Source organism: Prionailurus viverrinus, chromosome E2, assembly GCF_022837055.1.
Source record: "Prionailurus viverrinus isolate Anna chromosome E2, UM_Priviv_1.0, whole genome shotgun sequence".
In the NCBI taxonomy this organism is placed as follows: domain Eukaryota; kingdom Metazoa; phylum Chordata; class Mammalia; order Carnivora; family Felidae; genus Prionailurus; species Prionailurus viverrinus.
In genome coordinates, this window is record NC_062575.1 from 31333918 (window position 1) to 31348589 (window position 14672).

Consider the following 14672-nt stretch of genomic DNA (forward strand, 5'->3'; position numbering starts at 1 on the left):
TCTATTCATGTCTTCTGCCCATTTCTTCACTGGATTATTTGTTTTTTGGGTGTTGAGTTTGACAAGTTCTTTATATTTTGGATACTAACCCTTTTGCAAATATTTTCTCTCCCATTCCATCAGTTGCCTTTCAGTTTTGTTGATTATTTTCTTTGCTGTGCAGAAGCTTTTTATGTTGATGAAGTCTCAATAATTCATTTACACTTTTATTTCCCTTGCCTCTGGAAACACATCCAGTAAGAAGTTGCCATAGCTAAGGTCAAAGAGGTTGCTGCCTGTGTTCCCGTTTAGGATTTTGATGGTTTCCTTTAGGATTTTGATGGTTTCCTGTCTCCATTTAGGTCCTTCATCCATTTTGAATTTATTTCTGTATATGGTGTAAGAAAGTGGTCCAGTTTCATTCTTTTATGTGTTGCTGTCCAGTTTTCCCAGTACCATTTGCTCAGGAGACTTTTTTCCATTGGTTATTCTTTCTGCTTTGTCCATGTAGGGTCCGTTTTGGGTTCTCTATTCTGTTCCACTGATCTATGTGTCTGTGTTTGTGCCTGTACCATACTGTCTTGATGATTACAGCTTTGTAATACAGCTTGAAGTTTGGAATTGTGATGCCTTCAGCTTTGGCTTTCTTTTTCAACATGGCTTTGGCTACTCGGGGTCTTTTCTGGTTCCATACAAATTTTAGAATTGTTGGTTCTAGCTCTGTGAAGAATGCTGGTGTTATTTTGATGGTGTCATTTGTTATTTTGATGTTATCTGATTGCACTGAATGTGTAAACTGCGTTGGGCAGTATCGACATTTTAACAATATTTGTTCCTCCCATCCACGAGCATAGAATGTTTTTCCATTTCTTTAGGTTTTCTTCAATTTCTTTCATAAGTCTTCTATAGTTTTCAGCATACAGATCTTTTACTTCTTTGCCTAGGTTTATTCCTAGGTATCTTCTGGTTTTTGGTGCAATTGTAAATTGGGTTGATTCCTTGATTTCTCTTTCTGCTGCTTCGTTATTGGTGCATAGAAATACAACCGATTTCTGTACATGGATTTTATACCCTGTGAATCTGCTGAATTCATGTAGAGATTCAAGCAGTTTTTTTGTGGTCGTTTGGATTTCCCACGTAGAGTATCATGTCATCTGCGAAGGGTGAAAGTTCGACTTCTTCCTTGCCAATTTATATGCTTTGTATTTCTTTGTGTTGTCTAATTTCTGAGGCTACTACTTCTAGTACTGTGTTGAACAACAGTGGTGAGAGTGGGCAGCCTGTCATGTTCCTGATCTTAGGGGGAAAGCTCTCAGTTTTTCCCCATTGAGGATGATATTAGCTGTGGGTCTTTCATATGTGGCCTTTATGATGTTGAGGTCTGTTCCTTCTATCCCTTGAGGGTTTTTATCAAGATAGGATACTGTATTTTGTCAAATGCTTTCTCTGCGTCTATTGAGAGGATCGTAGGGTTCTTATCCTTTTATTAATGTGGTGAATCATGCTGATTGATTTACAGCAATGGACAGATCATCAAAGCAGAAAATCTACAAGGAAACCATGGCTTTGAATGACACACTGGGCCAGATGGACTTAACAGATATATTCCGAACATTTCATCCTAAACACATTCTTCTTATGTGCACATGGAACATTCTCAAGAATAGGTCATATACTGGCTCACAAATAAGCCATTTTTAAAAATCACATTTCAAGGAATATTTAATAAGAAAAAATGCTCAAGATACAAAAGTACTGAAAAAAGGGTAAAAGACATCATATCTAACAGGATATTAATTTTCCAAAAAGAAAAAATTATATGTATTTCCAAGTATAGAAAGAAATTCTAGATGGAGTTAGACCAAATAGTTGTGAATAGTATCTCTGCACGGGGATAATACGATCTGTTTGCGTTTGCACATTCCTATAGTTTGTAAATTGTTTAAAGTGAACACAGACTACATTTTATCAATTCCGTGGTATACGTTTTTTTTCCTTCATATTTATTTATCTCTGGAATTGGACTCCATCCTAAGACGGCATCTTTGGAAGGCGTACATTACTACTTTTGTACGTAGCAATAAAAAAGAAAACAGTAAGTATCGTTATTTGTGAAAGATCCCACAGATAACATTCAATGAGGAGATCCTCAGAAAAGAGGCATTCATTCCCCAAATGAAAAGCATGGCACACAGCCATCAGTGAAGGCGGTATGAGCTTTGGTTAGTTTTGGAAACCTTCCCCCACATACAATCTTCCCTGGGAGTGAAAATTCTTCTATAAAAACAAGCACAGAGGTGAAGATGGCCTCGGGATATGCGACTTTCCCCCTCTTGTTTCTAAATTAACTTTTATGGAATGCTCAAGTTTGTTGTTGGCTTGAAAAGAGAATAGATTCTTGAGGTTAATCATTCTTGTTCACTTTCTAAATACGCAAAATGAACTTTAATCCCACTTTGGCAAGGCCTGCCTTTAATCTTCCAGATTGTAACACTTCCCGACAAACTAGAGGGCAGAGGCTTGGGGAAATAGAAAGATGAGAAGGGACGGAGGTCAGGTGGACGGAAAACTTGAATGAAGTAGTTTTCTTCTTTTTCCCCTTCCGAATATGCAGACCCATCACTTCTGCCCGCTGCTTCAGTGAACGGTGGGGACTGGAATTGCCTGAACAAAGTTAATCAATGAGACAGAACCAGCCACTTAAACCTCTTGGCTCTGTTCCTCCATATACCTTTTGCCTTCCCGCTTGACTCATTCCTATCTCACATCTAATTTTCCCCTGGCAACTGAGAAAGATGGCTGTGGTTTCTGGTTAAAACCTTGGGAGGAAAAAAGTTCTCTCCAAATATACGGTAAGTTCCCATTACGTACAAGGCACTAAGTGCTCTGTGTAGTGCAAGAATATATATCACATAGTACTGGCTCTCAAAAAAACTTAACTCCAGTAGATAAGACCTCTATGCCAATCTTTATAGTCCAGAGGGAAAAAAGAATTATGGCATCCACACTGATTGGTCGGTGCCCCTGCCATTGTGGTATTAAGTTTTTAACATCATCCTAAATAAGTGTTATACATACACATAGATGGAGAGAAAAACACAAGGTGGAGGGAACAGTGTGAACAAAGAAAAGGAAAAATGTTTGGGCCAAAACCAATTTTAAGGGAGAATTTTAGGACAATGATTTGACTGAGGACTATAATTTAGATCTTTTTTGAAATTTTAAATATTTATGGATAGAAGAATAATTGCACAGGAAGGGTTTAATGAAAACATCCCATCATGGAAGAAATCTGCTTCAGGGACTGACTGTTTTTAGGAAAGTGAAACTTATTCCTAGGCTGATCCTGAACTGAAACCTGTAACAAGAATCGAATTAAAAATTAAAATTTTAAATTAAAAACATTTTTAAAAAACTTCCTCTATGGCTATTCTTCCTATCTTTACAGAAGTGGCAAAGAATGCACATAGGATATGCAATCAAATTAAAAGTCTGAAAATTTTTTCCCACAGTTCATGCTTTTAGGAGTTATGTTATATAGACAGAGAGCAAAAGAAGGCATATTAAGACTGCCAACCAAAAGGAAAAATTCCACCCAACCAACCCAGATGCAGATTCACCCACAACATGACTCTGACTGCATAAAATATGAAAAAATACAAGGATCTCAAAACTCACAGTAACACATCTATCCTCAGCTTAAAAGAAACCAACACATTTCTGTTGTCTTTACTAGTTTTTTTTTTTTTAATAAAAGATCTGGAAGAGAATGTACAAATTGATTTGAACACTGCATCAAATTGGACAATTCTGTGATATCACATGGTCACTTGGACTAGATATTAGAAAGCAAAGCGTGGGTCACCGAAGGAATGGACTACCATGGAAGATTCTAAAAGCTATCTCTTGGAGATCCCCAAGTATTAAATGAATGGCCACCTATTTTGGGGAGGGACTTCAAAAACTTTCCAATCAGGAGTTTTCTAGGACAGATTATATATTTCCTTTTGCCCATGGTTGCCATGAAATGGGGTAGAGGTGGAGGAACCAATCCTTGGTTTATTCATTCACTCATTAACTCAATAATTATTTATTAAAGCACCTACCATGTTCACAGTACTGTGTTAGGTGACACAGAGGTTACACATTTTTAGAAACCTGAAAGAGGGTAGATAGAAGACATTTTTAGAAAATTCCAAGTAAGAGAAAGACTTAAGATCCAGATTTTTAAAAATGGAATAGCAAAGGACTGCAAGGAGGAGAAATCTCAGTATGATAACTGGAAGAAGTCAGTATTTATCAAAACATGAAATTGGTAGTAAGACAAAACATCAAGTGACACAGAGACAGCACTATGGCATGGTTATTCTTTCAATAAGAATCAGGAAAGGCAAGTGTGAATTCCAGGGGGAGAGTGAGAGCCACACGAGAAAGCCATGGTTCAAATACAAAGTAGGCTAAAATGGAGCACAATTCTGGGTCTTTGATGAAGTATAAAATCTTGACCTGACATTTGTAACATTCCCTTTCAATGGAACAACGTCAGGGATTGCTGTGGACTCCACATTCTATTTACGGGATCCAGTCACTTTATTTGATTCTACAATAAGGGACACATAAGCACTGGTATGTACCGGCTTTCACATTTCAGATTCAGTGTACACAGAAAGCATAGTCATCTTATCAAAATTATAGATTAGTGTGTAAACGATATAAACCTTAATGATGTCAGAGTAATGATATGGCTCAAAGGGAACTTACACCCCCCATTTTACATTCTAAAAGTCAAGAGTGTATCTACATATTGGTTATAAGGTAATCAACTACAAACACACACACACGCACACACACACACACACACACGTAAATGCTATGTAATAAAACTCAGCAGAGTGAGGGAGTTTAAGAAAGCCACTTCCCCATTTTTCTTTTTTCTTCACATTTTTCTTAATGGAGGGATAGCCAGTGCCTCAATTTGCTGGATGAAGAGAGAGAAGTAGTAAGCAAGTGTTTAAAAGTTAAGGAGGTAGGGCGCCTGGATGGCTCAGTCGGTTGAGCGTCCGACTTTGGCCCAGGTCATGATCTCATGGTTTGTGGGTTCAAGCCCTGCATCGGGCTCTGTGCTGACGGCCTGGAGCCTGCTTCGGATTCTGTGCCTCCCTCTCTGTCTGCACCCCCCCGCCCCCCCGCACACTGTGTCTCTCTCTCTCCTTCAAAAATAAACATTTAAAAAAAAATTTTTAAATAAAATACATAAATAAATAAATAAAATAAAAGTGAAGGAGGTAATCACTTAAAGAATAAAATGCAAATATGCTAAAAAGTGGTCACTTTTAAGAAATGGAACTTGGGGGAAACATCTGGGTGGCTGAGTAAGTTGAGTGTCCAACTCCTGATTTCTGCTCAGGTCATGATCCCAGAGTCGTGAGACTGAGCTTCATGTTGGGCTCCATGCTGAATGTGGAGCCTACTTAAGAACTTCTCTTTCTCTCCCTCTGCCCCTCCCCTTCTTGCATGCACTATCTCTCTCTCTAAAATTTAAAAAAAAAAAAAAAATTTTTTTTAATTTTTTTTTTACGTTTTTATTTATTTTTGAGACAGAGAGAGACAGAGCATGAACGGGGGAGGGGCAGAGAGAGAAGGAGACAGAATCGGAAGCAGGCTCCAGGCTCTGGGCCGTCAGCCCAGAGCCCGACGCGGGGCTCGAACGCACAGACCGCGAGATCGTGACCCGGGCTGAAGTCGGATGCTTAACCCACTGAGCCACCCAGGCGCCCCCCAAAAAAATTTTTTTTAAGAAGAAATGAAATTTGGGGACAGGTGACAGGGAGTTTTTTCCTTTCCATTCCATTTTAGATCATCCTCAACTGCTTGAATTTTTATTTCCTAGTTTTATATTGTTTTATAATAACAATAATAATATGAATGAGGTACTGATAGGGAAAGATCTCCAGGATATATTAAGGAAAAAAAAAAAGCAAGTACTAGAATAAAAAGGTTGCATTTGTGTGCTTTTTTAATAAAGTAGCAGCCATATATATGTAAATATATTGGCATAACTATATTTACGTTAATGTCGACAAAAGGACCTGACAGCAAAATAAAAGAAGTTCCGAGTTTTAGTCTATATAATTCCATACTATTTGAGTCCTCTACAGTGAGAAGATATGTGTATTGATCAGTTCAATTACTTTTTTCCACATTTCGAAAGAAGAAAGATCCCATGATTACATAATTAGTAGAGTTGCATGATTCAGCAGAAGAAAGAACAGCTTTGGTCTCAGAAAAACCTGCATTCAGGGGCATCTGGGTGGCTCAGTAGGTCCAACTTCAGCTCAGGTCACAAACTCACGGTGCATGGATCCGAGCCCCACGTCGGGCTCTAAGCTGACAGCTCAGAGTCTGGAGTCTGCTTCGGATTCTGTGTCTCCCTTTCTCTCTGCCCCTCACTCCCTCACACTCTGTCTCTCTCTGTCTCTCTCTCTCTCTCTCAAAAATAAATAAACATTAAAAAAATGTTTTTAAGAAATAAAAGAAAAACCTGCATTCAAATGCAAGCTTCACTAGGTACGTCACCTTAAAGAAGCTATTTTGCCTCTTTACGCCTCTATTTCCTTTTTATAAAACAGCTTTATTGACATATAATTCACACACCAAACAATTCACTCATTGAAAGCATATGATTCAATGTATTTTAGTGTGTTCACAGGATTGTGCCACCATCACTACAAATGAATTTTAAAGCATTTTCAGACTCCTAAAAAAAATACAAAACCCACATACCCATTAGCAGGCAATCCCCGTCAATTTTCTTTTCTGGCAAAAAATAGGGATTGGAGAGAGAGGACTACCTACCTGATGGACTTACTTATAAGAAAGAAAGAAAATATATCAAAGCCTCTAGCACAGTGCCTGGCCCTCAGTAGGTGCTCATGCATTTCAGGTAAAGTTCAAGACATCAATGACGGAAAATAAGCACAAAGAATGGAAATGATAAGAAAGTGTAAGAGAGAGACAAACCCTTTCAAGGACCCAGGAATCCTATCCACAGAGTAAGTTCCGCAAGAGTGGCCCTCTCTCTAATTCTGCTGAATACAAAAGAATCAGGCTATCAAGACAAAAAGCACAAGTTTGAAAATGTCAGCATTTGCGGGCACGGTTTAGAGTGAAAGTTTCAGGAGGACAGATACATCCTGCAAAAACATGACTAGCAAGGGGCAAATAATGTAGTTTGCTGAGAAGGTAAGAAGAACACCACGAGTTCGTATTGGATGAGCAGTTGAAACTATACTGTCATGTTTCTACTTTTCAAAGTGAAAACAAACATGACAGGTGCTCATTTGGCTGTTCGAGCACTTTCCACTTAAATGGCAATTCCTCAAGCTTACCGACTGCAGCCTCAAGTTATAATTTATTACTGTTTCTGTATTATTCCCTTGCCTCGGCAGAAAGCAGAACATAGCACCTACATCTCAAGGCCCATGAGAGGTAATAAAGTATAATTATTTAGAATTTATGATTAAGCCATAAATTACAGGAACTTTCTAACTTCAGTTGGTCAGTCAAGAGTTGGGGGAGGAAGGGAATGGGGTCAGAGGAAGAAAAAACAAAAGCCTTTTCCTTTGAATAAAATGTCTAAATCAGGGCAGGACTGAGGGACACCTGGAGGTTTTACAAAGATACCACAGTCTCCAAGTTAAATCCCAGAGGAACCCCAGTTAAGATGCTTTAAACTCCTAGAAGCCTCTGTTCTAGAAGGCTAGAAGCGACAGACTCCCAACTGGAGTGCTCATGTTGACGCCCAAAATAGAAGCATGGTACATTTTCGGGTTAGACCACATCAGATGTTCACAGTGTTCTGTGAAATACCAAGCCAGAGGTATTTTAAAGAAGGTGAACCTGATCTGGCAAACACCACTGACCAGGCTCTACAGGTAAACTCGGCCCTCAACCACGGCAAGAGCGTGGTTCCCACAGAGCTCCGATTCGACCCTGACCAGACGGCAACTCTTCTCCCCCTCAAGAGTCAATTGGTGAGCTGTCCCCATCTTGCAGGTCCTTTATGTGCAAAGATAGGTATGGGACAGGGAGGTACGAAGCTAGCAAAACTCGGGGCCTGAAGCAGGGTAAGAACACAACATTCTGTGCTCTTCTGTCACCCGCCCGCCTCACTGGTTCTCCTGGAACGCAAGGGCCCGGCTCCCAATCTTGGTTGGCCCCCACATACAAAGCACTTTCTTCTTTGGCCTCCCACCGGCCCTGAGAAGCAGGTACCACGAAGCCCTAGTTTCCCAGGGGAGGCAGAGACTCAGACAAACACTAACAAGGCAGAGCCAATAGTCACCGCAGTGAGTCTGGAACCTGGTCACCTGACAGGAAATGGCCTTTTCATCATTTCTACCCTACACTGTTGGTGAAGTGAAGCAAAACCAAAAAGAAAAACGAAAAAGAAACAGCGTGCATTTCAACGGACATTGCTTTCTCTCTCTCTCTCTCTCTCTCTCTCTCTCTCTCTCTCTTTTTTTCGCCATGGAAATTTTACTTGGTAACTGAAGCTTGGAGATAGCTATTTGAAAATGAAATTGAGTTTGGATTGAAGGAAACAAAAATAAAGAGACCAGACAGAACAGAGTCATGAGTCGTAACATGTAAAAAACAAAAGGATAAATGAAGGGTTGGGCAGGGGAGGAGGTCTGCCCCAAATGTTTACCCAGCACCCTCACCTTTGTCCCGAAACATCCCATCTCCACACCCGGCTCCTGGTTAATGAACATAATTTGGTTGATGTCCCTTGAACTGTATAATCTTTTCTACAAAAAACAAACCCACAGTTTGTCTCCGAGCCACTTTTAAGTCCCTAACGCCCTGGTTACATTCAGTCTATGGAAAACATCTGTGGCAAAGTAAATCATCCGACCCTGAGAAAGACCAGAGTGTGTTTTTTTTGTCCCCCCTCTAAGTGTGTTTTGAAGTCCTGGTTGGAAAATTAGTGAAAATTGTAAATCTGTTTGCAAATCTGGTCATGTCTAACTCTGAGATTAGGGCAAAGATTCCAATTTAAAAGTAAACCGTGACAACCCCAGTTAAGCGTGTCCTCAGGCACTGCCAGCAGGGCCTTCACTCACTTCCACAGGCGGTGGATTTATTACAGGCACCCGACACGTTCCCCATCAGACACCCCTGGAGTATTTGCTTGAGACAGCAGGGTTCAGTCTGCACTTCCTCTGCAGACCAATATATTATTATAAATTGAGCTAAACTGTTTCCTTTTCATAAGTGCTATGAAGTTCAGATTTCAGATATCGGCACAGGGCTGAGGTCCCTCGGCAGGGCTCCGTATAGGATTTGGATTTTAAAAAGTGAAGAGAAAAGGTAGCAAGAGGCCGTGGCTGCTTTTAGTTTTGTTTTATGCTGCCTAAGAGGCAGCGGGGGAACGTTCATTTGTAGAAAATTCTGAACATGCGTTCTTAATCAAGACAATAAGAATTTGCCTGAGTAATGATAAATAATAAGGAATAAGTGGATTCTACATGAATATATTCTAACGGTGCGCTTTGGGTACGTGGTGCTGTGGCTGGCCCAGGTCCATAGGGTACCAGCTACTTCGCCTAGAGCTAAAGGCAGGAGTCGGGAAATCAGGAATAGATACTATGTCTTGGGCATCAGCTCCTATAAAATAATAACACGTGGGGCGCCTGGGTGGCTCAGTCGGTTGAGCGTCCCACTTCGGCTCAGGTCACGATCTCGTGGTCCGTGAGTTCGAGCCCCGCGTCGGGCTCTGTGCTGACAGCTGGGAGCCTGGAACCTGCTTCGGATTCTGTGTCTCCCTCTCTCTGCCCCTCCCCCGTTCATGCTCTGTCTCTCTCTGTCTCAAAAATAAATAAACATTAAAAAAAATGTTTTTAAATAAAAATAAACAAATAAAATAATAACACTCACTTCTGTTTATCACCTACAATAGCTAAAGGGACAAACGTATATTTGAAATGTATATTCATTACAACATATAGGTAAAGGGGGCAATGTAATTACTTAATATTTTCATTATAACCTATTTCCGGGCAAGAGAAACAGAACTTTACAAAGAAAAGGAAAAGGAGGAAGCACCCAGAACACCCTTGTCATCATCTTCTCTTTCCTTCCTGAACAATCTAGTCCTAAAGCCTTTAGGTGAAGCATAGGCGTTGTGATGAGGGAGCAAGAGGGGGGCCCAGGAGCCCAGAGCAGGGGTCAGTGAGGAGGGAGAGGAGGGCGGGCTTCATGTGGGTGTCAGAGCCCAAATGGGATAAACGGACAACTTATAATCCACGCGCCCTACTAACTGTGTAACCACGGCTATGTCACTACATCAATTTAACCTGAATCAGCTCTTGTCCTATATAACTAACATCTACTTTTTAGGGCTACGGAGACAGTTAAAAGAATGCTTGACCTGTCATGAATCCCCACTAAATGTGGCTGTCATTCCCACACTACTATTTTTCCAGATGCATGTATGTATAGAAAAGAGACTGAAAGGGAATATACGAAAACAGCAATGAACCTGATTTTTATATTCTTCTATCGCTCATACCTCTCAGTGTTTCTTTTCTCTACAGTGAACATGTACTTTACTTTCATAATCAGAAAAGAACACACAAGATTGTTCTTAAATACAGGGAAGCTAGCTGAACTTTTAAAATGTATCTTTACCATTTCTAAATGCAGAAAATTAATATGGCAATTTAAAACGGCCCCAACTGACTCTCACTTCCTTTAAAGATACAAACTGCGAATAGAAACTCATGAACAAAGCATCCAGAGGAAAGTGGTTTATTGGCTGAAATTAAAACCCATGTATACTCGAGGTAAATACCCATGTGTGGGTTGTACATTAAAAATGAGGAATAATCTGTTACCTACAAATGATGCTTGTCGATGGGGCAGAGACTTCAAGCTAGAAACTCAGTTCCTGAGGCAAGCAGGGGAGGCTCTCTCAGTAAGAGCTGACCTTCAGCCTAAAAATGTGCCCACATAGAGATTTCAGTGTATTGGGATTGAGACTAAATAGTCCCTTTTAGAGCAGGAAGAGCACCGTATATGCAACCTGCAAACTATCCTGGTACCTTTTATCAACCCAGCGACATTAGGCCAATACTTAAGAAAAGAACAATCTCTATACGATCTCCCTCATAAACTTGTTCAGAGGGTGATTGAGACTCTTAAATGAAACTGATTTGTAAATTATAAAGCAGCATGCAAACGCAGGGAAGAGATTTAGGGCTTACTTCGATCAGTGTTGGGCAAATGTGGGAATCACCCCATGAGAAGAGGTGAAGGGACACAGCATTAAGCACCAGCAAATCACGCACCACGGGAAAGTCATTCTCTACGTAATGACCTTCCCATCTTGCTGCTGACAAGGAGAAAGTCCCAGATTGGTACCATTGTACAGTTAACACGTTTCTAACAGTTACACGTGTCCCTTTTTCATGAAGACAGAACAGGACTCAGATTCAGGATCTGCAGCAACCAAAGGCAGCAGGCACTTAATACTGTTTTACTTTCCATATTTATAAACCTCTTCTAATTACGCCAAGTGATACTGGTCTTCCACTTAAGATAGTGATAGAGAATCTCCTTCTAAAATGAACCCATCTCAGTGAAACAAAGAAAGTGAGCCTATTGAGAGAAAAATATTACATAAGTAACAGTACAGGTAGCACAGGGATATGGCAAGAATCTTCAAGTTGATGTGTAGATGCCTGAAATTTGGAGAATGCTTAATGAGGTAATGCCCTAAAGAGCTAATCCAAACTCTGAATTTCCAGAAGGCAAGGACCAAGTTTTACCTATTTCCAGCATCTCCTCCAGAACCTTACACAGCATGGAGGACATCACGGGCCCTCTATAAATACTCACTTGATTGAGAAGCAACTCATATCATAAATACCGGCTTTGAGCCTTGGGGCTCCCCAGCTCTAAAGTCAATACATGAGTAGATTCCCGCAGGCAGGTAAGAGTGAGATAAACCTTGGATAATCAGGAGCTAAAGCCAGTGACAGAATAAACCCAGGGAAGCTTTGTGAGTATAGAAGGATACAGTTTACATGCAACGCATTGGAAGACAAGCAGAAAATCCCCCCCAAAAAAACCAAAAAACCGAGAACAAAAGCTCCTCAAATCCTGCAGCTTCTCTGGTTAGCCTAAGCCTGAGATGCTGCCCCCCCAAAGAACTCAAAGACAAGTGCACAGAAAGGCCACGTTGTCAGGTCAGCTCCTCCTGAGAAGAAACTAAATTCAGAACTAGAAAAAAAACTTTCACTAAGAACTTATACAGACAGGGAAATCATTTTAAGTAGCCTCCACTCCCAGTGTGGAGAGGGAAATCATTTGAATACTTCACACTGATAAGTTGATTTGGATGATGGAGTAACTCAGGGCAAGTCCTGAAAACTGTTTTAGCACATTTGGGAAACTCCAAAAACAATCAGAATGGGAGGAGGAAAAAAAAAAAAAAAAAAGCAGCTTTTAAAAATGAGCGATAGCTAAAAAAGAATAAGCAAATAAAAACAAACAGAAAAAAAACTAGTTACATGTAGAAGATTCATTATCACTATAAAATACCTACAAAGCTTATTCCAAAAGACACATTCAAAATAGGTAGCCAACAGTCTAAAATTTAGACACCAGAGCATCAATATAGTTTTGACCCTCCTAATTACCAAGCATAAAATAGCAGTCTCCTTGGTGAAGGGGTATTGCCAGACCAGGTGTCTCTATGTCCCACGAGATCTTAAAACCAACATGCCAAGTATCAGGATCTCTGCCTTCAAGCTGGGGATCATCCTCACTCTCCTCTTCAGGGCCTGTCAAAAAGAGAAGAGAGGGATCAGGAAGGAAATGTTTCATCTCAACTTCTGGGCTTTAAAACGTGATCTCAGGAATAATTCAGTTTTAATAAAATATGCATAGGAAGTGAACTATATCCTCCTTTTATGTCTCTTAAAAAAACATTCTTTAGAATATCTTTAACATGTCCTTTATTTTTTACTCAGAAAATATCTTTAAATGATAAGAGAATAACCCCAGATACCAAGGAGAATAAAAGACTATTTTATTAATTCCATGCAAATAAATTAGACAACGTGGATTAAACGGATAGATTTTAAGGAAGATTTTAACTACCAAAACCGACCCCAGAAGGGGTCGAAAAGTTAACAAAACCATAAAAGGTACAAAGTCAGAGAACTATCTCTTAGGAAAACATATGTGTCAAGAATTTCAAAGAATTCTACCAAACAAGGAAGGAATGGGTTATTTCAATATACTTTAAATTGTTTAAGAGCATAGAAAAAGAAAAGTTTCTGAATTCTTTTCGTGAAGATAGGATAATATGTATCAAAACCCAAAAAGAAAACACATACACACACATACATACACACACAGATCTCGCATCTGAGAACCAATGCACAACTCCTAAATATAGGGAAATAGGATGAAATCTAGCAGCATATTAAAAGAATAACATTCCATGACCAAATTGAACTTATCACAGGAATACAAGGATAGCTCAATATGCAAAGTGTTATACTTAAAATTTACCATATTCATAGGTGAAAACAAAGAGTCACCAGACACACACAAAGTGTTCAATAAAACACATCCTTTCAAAACCAAAATATCAATAAAATAATGAGTGGCCAGTTCCTTAACACGATAAATACAGACCTCTCTCAATCAAAGCCGGCATCATATATTAATAGGGAAACATTAAAAATATTCCCAAAGTTAAGAATTAGGAAACAATGTCCTTTGTCAGCACAATAACTCATCACTATTTTGGAAGGAATGACCAACACAAGGGTGCTCTCTGGAGTTGCCTAACAGAGGAGCCCTAATTAGACCAAAAGAAAACAAACAAGTGAAAGATTTTTTTAGAAGAAAAAGTGCATTTTTACAAATAATGTTATTATTTGTGTGCAAATCAACCAGGAAACATATATCCCCAGTGAGAGTCAAATTAAGAAAAACGCTAGTTACAAATGTGTGCATATTAAAACATCCAGCAAGATTCTTAAATGTGTATACTGTCTATAAGAAAAAAAAAAACTTTAAAATATTATTGAAGGACACAAAAGAAAATTTAAACAAATGTAAAGATGTTATTATGTTCTGGGGAAATAAAACTGAACACCATGGGAATGTCCGTTCTCCCTAAATTCGTCTATAACACAAACCTAATAGAAATACCAACAGGACTGATTTTTAGTTAAGTGGCGCTGGTAACTAGACAAGCTGATTCGACAAATCACATGGAAATATAAACAAGCAAGCATAGCCAGGGAATTTTTTTAATGCACAAAGAGCTCCTGCACATCAATAAGATAAATTTCAATAATCAAACAGAAAAACAGACCAAAGTTATGGAGACAGAACACGTAAAAAGAAGTAAGTGTGTACACATTTAAGAGATGTACAAACTTACTCATATAAGAAAAATGCAAATTAAAGCCACAACAGATATTTGGTAACTTAATCAGATCAGAAAAGATCAAACACTCTGATAAAATATGGTATCAGTAAGAGTATAGCAAAATGGCATATTCACACTCTCTGTAGAGAAAAATCTGGCAATCCTCATCAAAATTACAAATGCTTCAACACTTTGAACTTCTAGGAATTCCGCAACTCCACTTTCAGAAATGTATCCT

At 39.3% G+C, this 14672-nt stretch overlaps 1 protein-coding gene across 3 annotated transcripts in view; it reads right to left on the reverse strand.

The window, feature by feature from the left end:
- The window catches only part of FTO (FTO alpha-ketoglutarate dependent dioxygenase), a 435167-nt gene that overhangs the window by 279645 nt on the left and 140850 nt on the right, over nt 1-14672 (reverse strand). For all 3 annotated transcript variants that reach the window (XM_047835973.1, XM_047835971.1, XM_047835972.1), the window contains exon 4: nt 12684-12827. In XM_047835973.1, coding sequence (XP_047691929.1) covers nt 12684-12827 — 144 coding nt within the window. The remainder of the gene's footprint in view (nt 1-12683; nt 12828-14672) is intronic.